The 16,431-nt window shown below is 41.7% G+C and overlaps 1 protein-coding gene across 1 annotated transcript in view; it reads left to right on the plus strand.

Annotated features, from left to right (window-relative positions):
* SRPX2 (sushi-repeat containing protein, X-linked 2) overlaps nucleotides 1–14,909 on the plus strand; it is a 78,734-nt gene extending 63,825 nt beyond the window's left edge. Inside the window, exons 9-10 of the mRNA XM_006901138.1 lie at nucleotides 13,504–13,625; nucleotides 14,689–14,909. Coding sequence (XP_006901200.1) covers nucleotides 13,504–13,625; nucleotides 14,689–14,869 — 303 coding nt within the window. The 3' untranslated portion in view covers nucleotides 14,870–14,909. The remainder of the gene's footprint in view (nucleotides 1–13,503; nucleotides 13,626–14,688) is intronic.
* Nucleotides 14,910–16,431: the final 1,522 nt, after the last annotated feature.

The raw sequence follows: 16,431 nt of genomic DNA on the forward strand, positions 1-16,431 counted from the left end.
AGTCAACACTCTCGGCTCCAGTAGCTAGGATATTAAAAGGCATATTGCAATGGGAAAGTCTGCTGCTAGGGACCTCTCCAAAGAACTGAAGAGCAATGGTGTCTCTCTGGAGATAAGGTGCATCTGATACAGGATATGGTCTTTGCTATCATTTGTTATGTGTCAGAGAGTTGGACAATGACTAAGGAGGATAGAAGGTGAATTGATGCCTTTGAGCTGTTGTGCTGGAGAAGAGTATTGAGGGTACCATGGACTGCTAGGAAAACAAACAGATTCATCCTGGAAAGGGTTAAACTGGGTGGCTCCCTGAAGGCAAGGATTCTGAGGCTCCATCTAACATACTTTGGTCGTGTTGTAAGGAGGGACCAGTCCTTGGAGAGGGACATCATGATTGGTAGGGTGGAGGGACAGTGCAGGTGGGGAAGGCCCTCTATGAGGTGGATTGATTCAGTGACTGGAGTAATCGGTATGGGAGTGTCAGAGACAGTGTGATTGGCACGGGACAGAGCAGAATTTAGGGCTGTTGTCCATAGGGTTGCTATGAGTCACAAGCGACTCGACGTCACATAACAACAACAATGTGTGTGTGTGTGTGTGTGTGTGTGTGTTTCTCTGTGACATCTTTTATCTCACAAGAGATAAAAGGAGAGAAAAGTGAGCAGAGAAAGAAGAACCTACTACCACCAAGAAAGAAAATCAGGGAGCAGACTGTGTCTTTTGGACCCAGGGTCAGTTCACCTCCTACTGCCAATGGAAGATTGGTACCAGGACACATGATTTCCATGGGATATTAGACCCTCAAAAAGGAGACAAGGATTTTCCTCCAGAATTAATACAGAAAGAAAACCTTATCCTAGAACCAGTGTCCTAAATTTGTCATTCTAGCTATCCAAACTGGGAAAAATAAATGTATGTTTGTTAAAGCCATTCCCTTGTGGCATTTCTGGTATAGCTGCGTTAGACAACTAAGACAAAATTTGGTACTGAGAATGAAAAGATTCCTAAAATATTGAAGCAGTCCTGAATTGGGCGAATAGTAGTCTTTGTAACAGTTCTAGGTAATACTAAAATAATTTCAGCTTGCCCAGCTCCACAATTAACAGTCAACAAAGAAAAAAAAACCCCAAATTGCTCTGGTGAAGGTTGTAGTCAGGGACTTCTCTAAAGTGCTGAAGAGCAACAATGTCATCATGGAGACTATGATATGCCTGATTCAGGCCATGGTTTTTGCAAGAACTTCTATGCATCAGAGAGCTGGACAATGATCAAAGGTGACAAAAGAATTGGTGCCTCTGAGTTGTGGTGCTAGAGGAGAGTACTGAACATACCAGGGACTGCCAAGAGAACAAAGAGATCTGTTCTGGAGAGAGTGAAATCAGGCTGCTCATTAGAGACAAGGATTTTGAAGCCCCATCTCATAAACTTTGGGCATGTGGCCAGGAGTGACCAGTCCCTGGAGAAAGACATCATTCTTTGAAGGGTAGAGGGACAGTGCAGGAGCGGAAGATCTCAGGTGAGGTGGATTGACACAGTAACTGGGAAAATGGGGGTAAGAGTGTTGGAGACCGTGAGACTGGCTTAGGATAGAGCAGAGTTCAGAACAGAGTGCATAGGGTTGCTATGAGTCACAGGAAACTTGATGGCACATAACAATAATTATACAACCTAATGCATGAGAGTGATTGTATGAAGCACAATGTGAATGAATAATAAGAAACACAATATATATGAACTTTGTAAGCAAACTAATTAGAAAACAATGTAATTTTTATAAAGGACCTAACAACAACAATATTAAAAGCCTAGATTGCCCTAAAGAAACTGTGGATCTATGCATATCAAAGGCAATTCTGGTGAGAGCTAAGAAAGAAATGAAGTGAGCTTTATACATCAGAGATAGTGTAGATGGCAAAGAGCAGCAACAGTGAAACATTAACAGTAGAACCAGGGTATCAGTGGAAGGCAATGTGAAGCTGACACATGTGAGAGAGTAAGAGAGACAAGTGCTTTTGGTTATGAAGCTCCTTGGCAGAATGCTCCACTGGGCACTTGATAATAAAGTTATACTTGCCAACCTACTGAGAAGAAAGCTGAGCACTTTGGGGCCAAGGCTTACGGGTGGAGTGGAATACCTTGGGCCATTTACCGCAGAGTTAAAAAACTTTATACCCATTGTCCAAACAAGGCAGAGGCAAAGCTGGCAAGGGATGAGAGGCCAAGGAACCAGGAGGCAAAAGCTAAAGGGACAAGGAGCACAGGAAGCAGAACTGCCTTTATTTCAGAAGGAAGGGACACAATCTCAGAGATCTCAAAGAGTGAGTTTACAGCCTCCTAGATTTCAAGTGCTCATATCTTTACCAACTTTATGAAGCTGCCATTCATGGATGCCAGAAGAATAGTCTAGATCCGTTTGGGAGCCATAGGAGCAGTGAGCTCTGAGAACTGGTGGAAGCTACCAGCTGAGTCCCAGCCAGAAACCACAAGCCAAGCTGCTGTGGGACCCACCTGCCAGGAGCAAGCAGGTACTTTGGGGAACAAACTGCTATATGGCTTGACCACTCGGGATCCCTTAACTCAGGCAACAGGGAGGTCCTGGGCCCTTGACGGAGGTGAGAAGCCACTTCCTAAAGGGAACAGCCGGCCTCCTCCTTGGTCATTCAGGTACTTTGGGGAACAAACTGTTGTCAGGTCCGAGGCCTGGGTGTACAAATATATAGGTGCGTCTCAAAGCAATGCTGTGGACCAACGCGGACATTTGAGAGCCACAAGAGCTGCAAGCATCGGCAGGGTGCAGCAAGCATCAGTGGGGAGCAGCCAGCCACAGTGGGGAGCAGTGAGCCACAGCTGGATGCACCCACCAGGAGCAAGCAGGACAGCAGGAATTCGAGTGAGGTACTTCAGGGGAATCATGGCTGATGGCTGGACCAATTGTGGGAACCTCATCACCTTAAGCAGGAGGGAGTGAGACACCTGAGCTCAACTGGGGTGGCAGACCCAGTTCTCAAGGGGAAAACCAAGGCTTCCTGGTTTTCCATTTAGGTCTCTCCCACAAACTCCTCCCATGTACATCTGTGTGCATGTCTCCCCCACCCCACCCACGCATGTGTTTGCATATGCACCCACCCTACAGACATCTGCTTGTGTGCCTGCCCAACCTTTTTCTGGACCAGTGATGTCAGATCAAGAACTGGCTATTGTCTCAGGCACAAAAAATCTATCACAGGAATGTCCCCCCAAAAGCAGACTACTTCACTCCCTACACAAGCCCAAAGCAATATATCACCCCAAATAAGTGGAACAGTAGCAATGGATTTCCTGAAACCAGAAAGTCTGATGGAACTTTCTGACACAGAATTCAAAAGAACAATGACTGAATATTTTCAACTGGTGAAAAATAAACTTGAAGAATTATAGGACACTGCAAGCAAAAATCAGGAGGAGTTTAAAAAAAAAAATCCAAAACAAAGCAGATAAAACAAACAAGGCATTAGGAGCACTGGAAAAACAAGAAATCACGATTCAAAATATGAGGTCCAAGGTTTCGGATGCTGTCAAAATGATGGAAGGTCACATGAGCAGAGTTGAAGGGATGGAACATAGAACCAGTGAAATAGAAGATAGAATTGTCACCACTGATCTGCTAGAGAAAAAAAGCAGAATCAAAAAGGAAGGAAAAAGAAGAAAACCTAAGAATAATGTGGGACACCATCAAGAGAAATAACATGCACATCATCGGAATCCCAGAATAGAAAGAAGCAACTAAAGGCACAAGAAAAGTTGTGGAAGTATTACTAGAGGAAAACTTCCAAGGCATAATGAGGAATGAGAGAACATATATTCAAGAAGCTGAGCAAAAACCACATAGAATAGACCCCAAAAGAAAAACACCAAGGCATATCATAGTCACATTTGCCAGAAACACAGATAAGGAGAGAATTCTGGAAGCAGCAAGGGAGAACCAGAAAGTAAGCTATAAAGGAGAACAGATAAGATTAGGTGCCAATTTCTCAGCAGACCATGTGAGCAAGAAGACAGTGGAATGACATATATCAAACACTCAAAGAACACAACTGTCAAGCAAGAATACTGTATCCAGCAAAATTGTCTATCAAATAAAAAAAAATGGTGCAACCGCTATGAGAGGCAGTATGGCACTTTCTCAAAAAGTTGCAAATAGGAATTCTATTTGACCCAGCAATTCCATTACTGGGAATATACCCCAAAGAAACCATAACTGACACCTAAGCAAATATATGCACACTCATGTTTATCATGGTTTTGTTCACAATAGCAAAGAATTGAAACAACCTAAGTGCCCATCAACAAATGAATGGGTAGAGAAGCTGTGGTATATTCACACAATGAAATACTACACTGCTTTGAAAAACAAGGAACTCATGAAATATCATACAAAATGAGTGACCTTAGAGGACATTATGCTGAGTGAAATATCTCAGTCATAAAAAGACAAATACTGCATAGTGCCACTCTTGTAAAACTGGACTGACATGGGGGCTTGGGAGAACCCATGAAAAGAGGGGATAAATAATGTATACTGCATTGAAACAGATGAAAGAGAAAATTGTTTAAAAGGAATATATGATTAGGTATTATTTTCATGACAAGAGTCCAGAATAAGAACTGCATATTAAACTGAGGTGTGTGTGGGGGGGGTGTATAACAATGAAATTTTTTTTTCTTGTCAAAGAGAAAAGTGAACTAGGGAAGAGGGGTGGGCAGGGGAAAATATGCAACAATTTATGAATGGAAATCCAAATTTTCTGTAAACTTTCATTAAAATTTCAATTAATAAAAAAAAGAACCTTCCTCTAGAACTGAAAGAAAGAGAAAGCCTTTCCCTAGAGCTAGCATCCTGAATTCAGGCTTAGTTTCTTAAAGTTGATCTGGTATCATTGTCCATAGGAAGTTACACTGCTAAAAAAGGCCATGCATCTCTGCTGGTTTGAATCCAAAGGGAGGGGAAAATGGGTAAAATCTCTTCCCTTTCAATTTGCTGTCTTGGAAACTCAATTGAGAGTCATATGATTTGATTCTGATTTGAAAGCAATGAAAGAGAGAGGAAAGTTTCCTAAGCTGTGAGAGAATAAATTTTATTTTCTTAAAGCTAGCACTTCATAGCAACACTAGTTAACTAGGATACCAGGTAAGAGAAGAACCTAGTTAAGAAACCTCTAAAAGCTGAATCTTAGAAGTTATGGGTTCAGTTGTCACTTCCATAAAATATGTGTTAGAATTCCAAACTTTAGATTTATTCCTATTTGGAAATGTTGTTGTTGTTAGGTGTCATTGAGTCGAGTACTATGAACAGTGGATCTGAACCCCATCCTATCCTGTGCTATTCTCACACTTCCTGACACACCAGAGCCCATTGCCTTAGTCATTGTGTCAATTCACCTGGTTGAGGGTCTTCCTCACTTTCGCCAGCCCTCCACCCTTTCAAGCATCATGTTCCTCTCCAAGGAATACCCACTCCTAGCAACATGCCCAATGTATGTAAGGCTAAGTCTCATTATCATTGCCTACAAAGAGTACTCTGGCTGCACCCTCTCCAAGTCATATTTGTTTGTTATTTTGGCAGTTTAGGGGATGTTTGCAATGAGTTATGTGCTGGCAAGTTGCTTGCGAGTCATAGTGACCCTATATGTACAACTGTTCTGTGCCCTGCTCTATCCTTAGCCAACTTCATCATCTCCAACCCCCCCACCCCCATTTCCCCAGTCACTGAGTCAATCCATCTCATACAAGGTCTTCCTCTTTTGCACTATATCTCTACCCTCCAAAGCATGATGTCCTTCTACAAGAACTGGTCTCTCCTGCCAACATACCCAAAGTATGCCAACAGAGCTTCAAAATCACTGCTTCCAAAGAGCAGCCTAGTTTCACTCTCTCCAGGGAAGACCTGTTTGTTCTCTTAGCAATCCATTCAATCATTCAATACTCTTCTCCAGCACCACAACTCAAAGGCATCAATTTTTCTTCTATCCTCCTTAGCCACTGTCCAGATCTTATGCATTGCAAGTAAATGTGAAGACTATGGCCTGGATCAGGCACACCTTAGTCTCCAGACTAACATTGTTGCTCCTTCAGTACTCTGGAGAGGTCTCTAACAGCAGAGTTTCCCAATGCAATTCATCTTCTGATTTCCTGGCTACTGGTACCAAGAGTGTTGATTGTGGAGCCAACCAAACTGAAGCTGTTAACAATCTCAATCTCTTCACCATCTATCATGATTCTTTCAAAAGGCTGAGTGGTGAGAATCTTTGTTTTCTTGATGTTGAGCCTCAGCACATATTGAAGGCTGCAGTTCTTGACCTTCTGCAGCAAATGCCTCAGGTCCTCCTCAGTTTCAGTAAGCAAGGTTGTGTCATCTACCTAATGCATATTGTTAATGAGTCTTCCTCCAATTTTGATGTAGCATTCCTCCTCATAGAGCCCATCTTACTGGATGATCTGTTCTGCATATAGGTTGAAAAGGTATGGAGATAGGATGCATCTCTGGTGTACACCTTTCCTGATTTTGAGCCATACAGTGTCCTTGCTCTGTTCTGACAACTGCCTCCTGGTCCAAGTATAGGAACAATGAAGTGTTCTGGGATTCCTAGTCTTCTTAGAGTTAGCCACAGTTTGTTGTGATCCACACAGTCAAATGCCTTTGCATAGTAAATGAAACACACATAGGTATTTCTCTCTGCTTTTAGCCAAGATCCTTCTAACATCAGTTATAATATCCCTAGTATTACAGCCTCTTCTAAACCCAGTCTTCACATCTGACATTTCTCTGTCGATATGCTGTTCCAGTTGTTTTTTGAATAATTTTCAGCAGGATCTTGCCTACATCATGTGATATTAATGATATTGTTAGATAATTTCTGCACTCTTTCAGATCACCTTTTTTTTTTAATGTGAACAAACATGGATATTTTCTAGTCAGTTGGCCAGGTGGCTGTCCTCCAGATTTCTTGGCACGATGTGGTGAGTGTGTTCAGGGCAGCATCTGTTTATTAAAATATGTCAATTGGTATGCGGTCAATTCCTGAGGCCTTGTTTTTTGCCAATTCCTTCAGAGCAGCTTCAAGTTCCTTCCTTTGTCACCATAGGCTCTTGATCATATGTTTTATGAAATTCTTCTGTGTTACCCAATTCATTTTGGTATTATGTTTATGACACCATATCAGTGTAGAGTGTGTTCTAAACCCAATAATTTCTGAGTTATAAATAGAGAAGATTAGACACAGACACATACTAGAAAAGGCAGATGCCATGTAAGAATCACCCACAAGAATTGCCCTGGCTACCAACAAGGAAGAAGTCAACTTGATCTTGGTCTTGACCTTGATTTGGACTTTTAGCATCCAGAGCTGTGAAAAATGCATTTCTGATCTTTAAACCCACTAACTTAAAATAATCAGTGCTTTTGAGTTGTGATGTTGGAGAAGAGTACTGAATACCACATAGACTGCCAAAAGAACAAATATATCTTTGAAAAAGTGCATCCAAAGTGCTCTTTACAGGCTAGGATGGTGAAGCTACCTCTCACATACATTACTCATACTGCTAGGAGGGGTCAGTTTTTGGAAAAAGATATCATGCTTAGAAAAGAGAAGGAGAGGAAATCCTCCATCAAATGGATTTACACAGTGGTTGCGGTAATGGGCTCAAGCCCATCAGAGATGATGAAGATGGCAGAGAACAGAGCAGGGTACAGATATGCTGTTCATAAGGTGGCTGTGAGTCATAGCTGATTCGGTGGTACCTAACAACAATATAGTTGTTGTTGTTGTTGTTGTTATGTGCCATCAAGTCGTTTCTGACTCATAGCGACCCTATGCACAACAGCCCTAAACCCTGCTCTATCCTGCGCCAAACGCACCGCCTCTGATACACCCATCTCTATTACCCCAGTCACCGAATCAATCCATCTCAAAGAGGGTCTTGCCCTCCTGCGTTGTCCCTCAACCCTCCCAAGCATGATGTCCCTCTCCAAGGACCCGTCCCTCCTGGCAACATGTCCAAAGTATGTCAGACAAAGCCCCAGAATCCTTGCCTCCAAGGAGTAGCTTGGTTTAATCCTCTCCAAGACAAATCCGTTTGTTTTCCTGGCAGTCCAGGGTACATTCAGTACCCTTCTCCAGCACCACAGCTCAAAAGCATCCACTCTCCTTCTGTCCTCCCTAGTCATTGTCCAACTCTCTGATGCATAACAAGCGATTGCAAATACCATGGCCTGTATCAGGCGCACCTTAGTCTCCAGAGAGACACTGTTGCTCCTGAGTACTTTAGAGAGGTCCCTAACAGCAGACTCTCCCATCGCGATACGCTTTTTGATTTCCTGACTGCTGGTGCCAAGAGTATTGACTGTGGAGCCAAGCGAACTGAAGGTGTGAACAATCTCAATCTCTTCGTCATCCATCCTGACGCTGCCAATTGGTCCAGTGGTGAGAATCTTTGTCTTCTTGACATTGAGCCTCAGTCCATACTGAAGGCTGCAGTCCTTGACCCTCCGCAGCAAGAGCATCAGGTCCTCCTCAGTTTCAGCAAGCAGGGCTGTGTCATCTGCATAACGGAGATTGTTAATAGACCTTCCACCAATCCTGATGCCACAATTCTCCTCACAGAGCCCAGCCTCTCGGATAATCCGCTCTGCATACATGTTGAAAAGGTATGGAGACAGGATGCATCCCTGGCGTACACCCTTCCCAATTTTGAACCATGCAGTGTTACCCTGCTCTGTTCTGACTACTGCCTCTTGGTCCAAGTATAGGTTTCGTATTAGCACCATTAAATGTTCTGGGATTCCCATTCTTCTCAGAGTCAGCCACAGTTTGTTATGATCCACACAGTCAAATGCCTTTGCATAATATCTGTATTATACAACACTACAAAGATTAAGAAGGAAATGGCTATGTTTCAGGAGCCCACAAAAGAAGTAATTTCACTAAAATGATGAACTTGGGGATCTTGACCCAAAAAGAACTAGGTCATTCATGGATCAACCAAAGGCAGTACTATCTCAAATGGAACAGGAAGTAAGAAGAAGAAGAATCAGCTAGTGAGGACACTGACTCTAGAGGTCATGACTAGAAGAACAAAAAGATTAAATAGCAGCAGGGTACCATGTGTTGTTCAATGCTTCTTTAAACCATGTTAAAGGTAACTAATAGGTAAATAACACTATAGAACAATGCAATACAGAGTAAGGACAAAGTTATAGGTATGAGGTCCAGTGCCAGGAAAGATAGTGAGAAAGAAGAGTTCTTGGCACTATTTTTGAGAAATCCTGGAGACTAAGAGAATGCCCTGATGATATAGCCTAGTTAAGTCTCAGTTTAAATCTTGACTCAATTTCTTATTGCTATGCAAATTGGGCAAGTTATTTTCTGTTGTGCATAATAAAGATAATAGCACTTACAGGAGTGGCATCCACTTCCTAAACAATATGCCTGCAAAAACTGTGAACTTTGATAAATGTTTATAATTGTAGAGGGCCTTTTGTTCATAGGGTTGCTATGAGTTGTACTCTACTCGAAGTCAATTAACAACTACAATCTTGTTAGGGGTGTTGTGAGGATTAAATTAGATTATGTCTACAAAGCTGTTGTTGTTGTTGTTGTTATGTGTCATCAATCAACTGTGACTCATAGCAACCCTATGTACAACAGCTCTGAAGCTTGCCCTGCCCTGGGCCAGTCTCACTGACTTCAACACACCTATCCCCATTGCCATAGTTATTGTCAATCTATCTCATCCGGGGTTTTCCTTTCCTGAACTGTCCCTTCACCCTTCCAAACACGATGTCCTTCAAGGATCAGTTCCTCTTGGCTATGTACCCAAAGTATGTGAGACAGAACTTCAAAGTCCTAGCCTCCAAGGAGAAACTTGGTTTCACCCTCTCCAAAATAGACCTATTTGTTTTCTTGGTGGTCCATGGTATGTTCAAGACTCCTCCAGAACCACAGCTCAAAAGCATCAATTCTTCTTCTGTCATCCTTACTCATTGTCCAGCTCTCTGATGCATACCAAGTAATTGTGAAGGCCATGGCCTGGATCAGGCACACCTTAGCCTCTAGACTGACAAACTTTGCTTCTCAATACTCTAGAAAAGTCCCTGATAGCACATTTCTCTAATGCAATACATCTTTTGATTTCCTGACTACCAGTGTCAAGATTGTTAATTGTTGAGCCAAGCAAGCTGTAATTGTTAACAACCTCAATCACTTCTCCATCCATTATGGTGCTGCCAGTCAGCCAAGTGGTAAGAATCTTTGTCTTCTTGATGTTGAGCCTCAATCTATATTGAATATCACAGTACTTGACCTTCTGAAGCAAGTGCTTCAGTTTCTCTTCAGTTTCAGCAAGTAAGGTTGTATCATCTGCATAACATAGATTATTTATGAGTCTTCCTCCAATCCTGATTCCACATTCCTCCTCAAAAAGCTCAGCCACTTGAATGATCTGTTCTGCATATACATTGAAAAGGTATGGAGACAAGATACATCCTTGATGCACTCCCTTCCTGATTTTTAACAATGCAGTTTTTCCTTGCTCTCTTCTGAGTACTGCTTCCCGGTCCAAGTATAGGTTTCACAGCAGTACAATCAAGTGTTCTGGGATTTCCATTCATCTCAAGTTTAGCCAAAATTTGTTGTGATCCACATAGTCAAATCCCTTTGCATAGTCAATGAAACACATATCCCTCTTGTACTTTTCCCTTTCTGCCAAGATCCATTTGACATTGACAATAATGTTTTAGTGCCATGGCCTCTTCTAAACCCAGGTTGTATTTCTGGTAGTTCTCTGTCAATGTACTGTTTCAGTTATTTCTGGATAATCTTCAGCAGGATTTTGCTTGTGTGTGATATGAGTGATATTGTATGATAATTTCCACATTCTGTCAGGTCACCTTTTTTTGGAATGAGAATAATACGGATCTTTTCCAGCCAGGTAGATGTCCTCCAGATTTTTTGGCACAACCTGGTGAGCACATCCACAGCAGCATCTGTTTGTTGAAATATATGTCAATTGTTATGCCATCAATTCCTGGGGCTTTATTTTTTGCCAAGTCCTGCAGACCAGCCTGAACTTCTTCCTTCATCACCATTGCCTCTTGATCATATGTTATTTCTTTAAATTCTTCTGTATCAGCCAATTGTTTTTGGTACAGTGACTCTGTATACTCCATCTTCTTTCAATACTTTATGGATCATTTAATAGTATTGCACTCGAGTCTTGAATTTGTTCTTTAGTTCCTTCAGCTTAAGAAATACTGAGTGAATGTGGCCTTTTTTATTTTTGGACTCCAGTTCTTTGCTTTGTCTTCCCATGATCCCCTTTGAAATCTTCTAATCAGCTCCTTAACTTCTTGACTTCTTCCCTTTCTTTTGGCTTCTCAGCGCTCTAGTGCAATATTCAGCGTTTCTTCTGACATCCATTTTGGTCTTTTCTTCTTCTTCTGTCTTTGCATTTACTATGAAGAAATCATTCATTGTTCAGAATTCTATCATACTATCCCCAGACTAATTTCTGTCACTAAGTGCATGTTTTCTGTCTACTTATTCTTTTTCCTGGTTCCCAAATTTTGGTAGAAATAATCTGTTTCCTCTTTTTGGGCTCTGATTGTTGATGCATAAATTTGAATGACAGTGGTATTAACAGGCATTCTTTATATGAGTATGTCACCCACAACATTGTATTTCAAGATGGATCTAGAAATGGCATACATCAGGAAGTTGAGACCGCAATCTTACCTCCTTTCAGGTAACCTCCATTCTCCCAGGATCACGTTGGCTTTGCTAACAACCAGTCAGCCTAGGCCAGATGGGACATCCAGACCCAGATCTGCATTGGAAACCTAATAAACAACACTAGCATGCCAGATCTAAAGGAGACATAGTTCTCACCATGGAAATTATCGTGTTGTGACAGCCATGTGGTGCAAAAGGAAGAACAGACACTATGTCACAAGACAACAGTCCTGGGGCAGAAGCTCATGGGCAAGAACCTTTCCCCAGTACTGTCTGAGACAAAAATCCCTCCATGAAACTAATACCTGGGATTTGGACTTAAATCCTTCTGAACCTGAGATAGAAATCAGCGTGAGATACCAACAACATTGTGAGGTGGAAGACATCACAGAAGTGACTTGTGGCAAAGGGATACTGGGGGAAGGGAGGTGCTGGACAAGGTAGGAGAGGATGCAAACTATGCTAATATTCAGGGAAATGGAAGGGATACACACATGCAGGGGGAAGGCACTGCATGTATGGTTATCTCTGTAAGGAGAAGTGTCTTTCATTTGTTCCTTTCACTAAAATGCTTGTCTGTTAGATGTTGATACAAAACTAAGAATCCAAAATAAGACAGACTAGAAAGAAGGATTGGCCATCCACTTCGAAAACCCTATGTTCAATAGAGCACATATAGAGTAGAATAATAAATATGTCAACTGAGGTGGAGCCCTCAAATATGGAAAAGCAAAGGAGGAGGAACAGTTGTAAGCAGAAACTAATGATTGGAATGTGGAATGTAAGAAGCATGAAGGTAGGAAAACTATACCTCATTAAGAAAGAATTGGAATGCATAAATATTGACATATTAGATATTGGCAAAATGGGATGGATTGACATGGGATATTTTGAATCAGACAATCATATGATATACAAAGCAGTAGGTATGTGTATTCAATATATAATAGAATCAATTATACAATAGATATAAAATATCTATTTTAAAATCTATAAAATAGAGTCAATTTTGATTCATAACCACTCTATAGGACAGAGTAGACCTCCCCCCAAGAGGGTTTGCAAGGCGGTAAATCTTTATAGAAGCAGACCAAATTGTTTTTCCCTGTGTAAATGTTGATGGGTTTGAACTGCGACCTTTTGATTAGCAGCCAAGTGCTTAACCAATGAACCACTGGGTCTCCCTCCAATATACAAGAGCCACTATCATTATTACAATTAGTATCATGCTTGGAAGGTTGGAGGGACAATTAAGAATAGGAAGACCCCAGATAAGATGGATTGATACAGTAACTGGGCCAATGGGGGTTGGTGTGTTGGAATTAGTGAGACTGGCTCAGGACAGGGCAGGCTTTAGAGTTGCTGTACGTAGGGTCGCTATGGGTCACAGGTGACGTGACAGCACAAAACAACATGACTATCAGAATAGCCATTCATTAAGAACCTGTCATTTTAAACTGTTGCATGAGCAACACCAGATGATGTTTCTTCAATTAATTGAATTTCTCTTTTCTAACCCACACAGTGTAACTGTTTTGCACCTTTCAGTAGCAGGAAGCAAACAGGGCATATACTTCAGAAATGAGAGAGGGGAAAGATTATAGGTCCTATGATGCGTTCTTTAGGAAGAGAAGCCCCTCCTTTCCAATATTTCTTCATGTGGTCTCAGAAGAAAACAACTAAGTAGCCTTAGGTTTGTGTGAGTGGGCCCGCTGCATAAAATATTCTTTCCCTCTCTCAGCAATCCACCTGTGGTCTGGACCTGCGTCATGTGACCATCATTGAGCTTGTGGGGCAGCCACCTAAGGAGGTGGGGCGCATCCAGGAGCAGCAGCTGTCAGCCAACATCATCAAGGAGCTCAGGTCCAGGCTGGGAGGCTGCAGGGAAGGTGTGGGCAGGAACCCTAGGCAAGACAGTGGCAAAGGGAAGTTATGGGAGGACCAACAAACACTATCCTCTTGGGAGTATTCTTTCTTTTTGAACTCCTAAGCTGCCTTGGGATGTTCTTAACTTGGGTAGCACATCAGAAAAAAATGAGGGGTTAAAAGACAGATTATCAGGCTCCACATAAACCACCTTGCATCTAAAGCACTGCCAGAGTTGAAACACTTAGACCCCAATTTGACTCAGATAAGCTTCTGATCTTTCTGCCTCTTGGCTTCATTCTTTGCCTTCAGTTTCCAAAGAAGCAAAACGTATCTCTAAGCCTTGCAATGTGAATCATATCCAGCAGTCTTTGGGCAGAGAGAAGAGATAGGTGGCAGGTGATAGAAGTTGACTTTTCTCATTATCTACCTATTATCAATCCTTCCAATGTCTTCTTATATACTCAGGGCCAGTAAAGTCATTACTGCTCTCTTCTATAAACAGAACCTGCCTCTAGGGCTCAGGCTCAGTGGAGACAAAAAGATTCAGTCCCAGTAAAGTATAAGACTGCCAAATACTTAGACAATGGTGATTGAAGACTTGCAGCCAGAGGTTGAAGAGTTGACTAGATGATTTCAGGCTTTCATGTACAGTTTTTCAAGTTATGATCAGCCCAATTCTAAAATACACTAGACATATGATAGTATATGTGACTGTTGATCGCCACCCCCAGGAGTTATTCAGTACAGCCTCTGTAGCTTTATGTGACAGTCCCGCCTAAGGGGACTTAGAAAGGAAGTGTAGCCTGGAAATAAAAGCATTGCCCCAGGTAGGGTAAGGAAAGATAGCTTAGCAGAGCTAGACACCAAGGGGCAAGAAGACTAAGAATCTGAGCATGGAAAAACAAAGGGGTGTAAGTGGGTGGTAGAGAGGTTGAGAGTCAAGGAATTGATTAGGGGAACAATTAGTCCAACAGTGGAGATGCAAAGAGGATGATGATAGAATCTGGTGGACTGAACATCCAGACAAGGCCTCACATCTCCCTGTGCTTCTTTTTAGGCAATTTCAGCACCTCACTCACTCCTATTTCAACATGGTATTGATTGACAAGCAAGGTATAGACCGGGAACGCTACCTGGAGCCTGTCACCCCTGAGGAGATATTCACCTTCATTGATGACTACTTACTGAGCAACCAGGAACTGGTCCAGCACAGGGAACAAAGGGACATATGCGAATGAACCTGAGCCAAAGCATGAAGAGGTTTAGGAAAAACTACTCATTACTGGACTAATAAAAAGAAGGAAAAAAATCTAGGACCAAGACTTTGAGGAGGGTGAAGTCCACCAACCTTGAGACATTTCCAGGCAGCTTTTTAGGACAGTGTGGTAGTTCCTTTGAAGTAAGTATTTTTTCAGGTAACATTGGAGGAGCATAAGAAGCTAGGAAAGAACTGAGGAAAGGCCCTAGACTGAAGACTAGGGGTAGAAGGTCTTCTTTTCCTAATTGGAGTCTCTGCCCATCCTCCAGAGTCTTTCAGAAGAATAAAATCTAGGGCTTCCAATAGATACTTTCCAGTTCAAACCCTGAAGATAATTTTAATTTCAATTCCCTCCCCCATAAACTGAATCAGAATCTATACTTCCACAAGATCCTTGTTGTCTTATGTGCTGTCCCTAGGTAATTCTTTTATTTTTTTTAAACCGCTCCTTTTTTTTTTTTTAGTTTAATGAAAGTTTACAGACTTTGGATTTCCATTCACTCATTGTTGCATACGTTCCTCCTTGCTCACCCCTCCCCCCAGTTCACTTTTCTCTTTGAAAAGTTAAAAAAAAATAAAATTCTTCCATTGTTATATAATCTGCTCCCCCTCCACCCGCCTACCCCCTAGTCCACTCCACTATGCAGCTTTCATTCTGGACTCTTGTCATGACAATAATACCTAATAATATATTTATTTTAAACAATTCTCTCCCTCATCTATTTCAATGCAGTATATATTTAACCCCTCTTAGTTTCCCCCAACCCTGATGTCAGTCCCTCTTTACAACCGTGGCACTCACTATGCAGTGTTTGTCCTTTTTGTGACCAAGATATTTCACTCAGCATAATGTCCTCCAGGGTCACCCATTTTGTATAATATTTCATGAGTTCCTTGTTTTTTAAGGCAGCATAGTATTCCAGTGTGTGAATATACCAGAGCTTCTCTATCCATTCATTTGTTGATGGGCACTTAGGTTGTTTCCAACTCTTTGCTATTGTGAACAAAGCTGCAATAAACATGGGTGTGCATATATCTACTTGAGTGGCAGTTATGGTTTCTTTGGGGTAAATTCCCAGTAGTGGAATTGCTGGGTCAAATGGTATTTCTATTTCCAACTTTTTGAGAAAGCACCATACTGCCTTCCATAATGGTTGCACCATTTTACACTCCTACCAAGAGTGAATAAAGGTTCCAGTTTCTCTGCAACCTTGCCACCATTTGTTATTTGCCCATAGGTAATTCTTAACTTTAAATCTATGTCTACAAAAATCACTTGTGGATCACAATTTGAATGAAGACTAGTGTGAAACACAATATTTAAAAACAAACAAATTACCTTTACATCTTTAAGAGTCACCTGAGGAAGGATCTTCTTAAGCTATAGATTCTGATTCAGTACATCTCAGGTAGAAAGGCAAAAGTCTCAGCAAAGTGTTGAACCTGAATGATCTGGTTCAAAGTAATGGTAAATTGTAAATGCATTCATTAACTGTTGTTGTTGTTTTTATATGCTGTTGAGTTGCTTGCCACTCATAGCGA

Source organism: Elephantulus edwardii, unplaced genomic scaffold, assembly GCF_000299155.1.
Source record: "Elephantulus edwardii isolate Elephantulus edwardi_28Jun2011 unplaced genomic scaffold, EleEdw1.0 scaffold00310, whole genome shotgun sequence".
NCBI classification, from domain to species: Eukaryota; Metazoa; Chordata; class Mammalia; order Macroscelidea; family Macroscelididae; genus Elephantulus; species Elephantulus edwardii.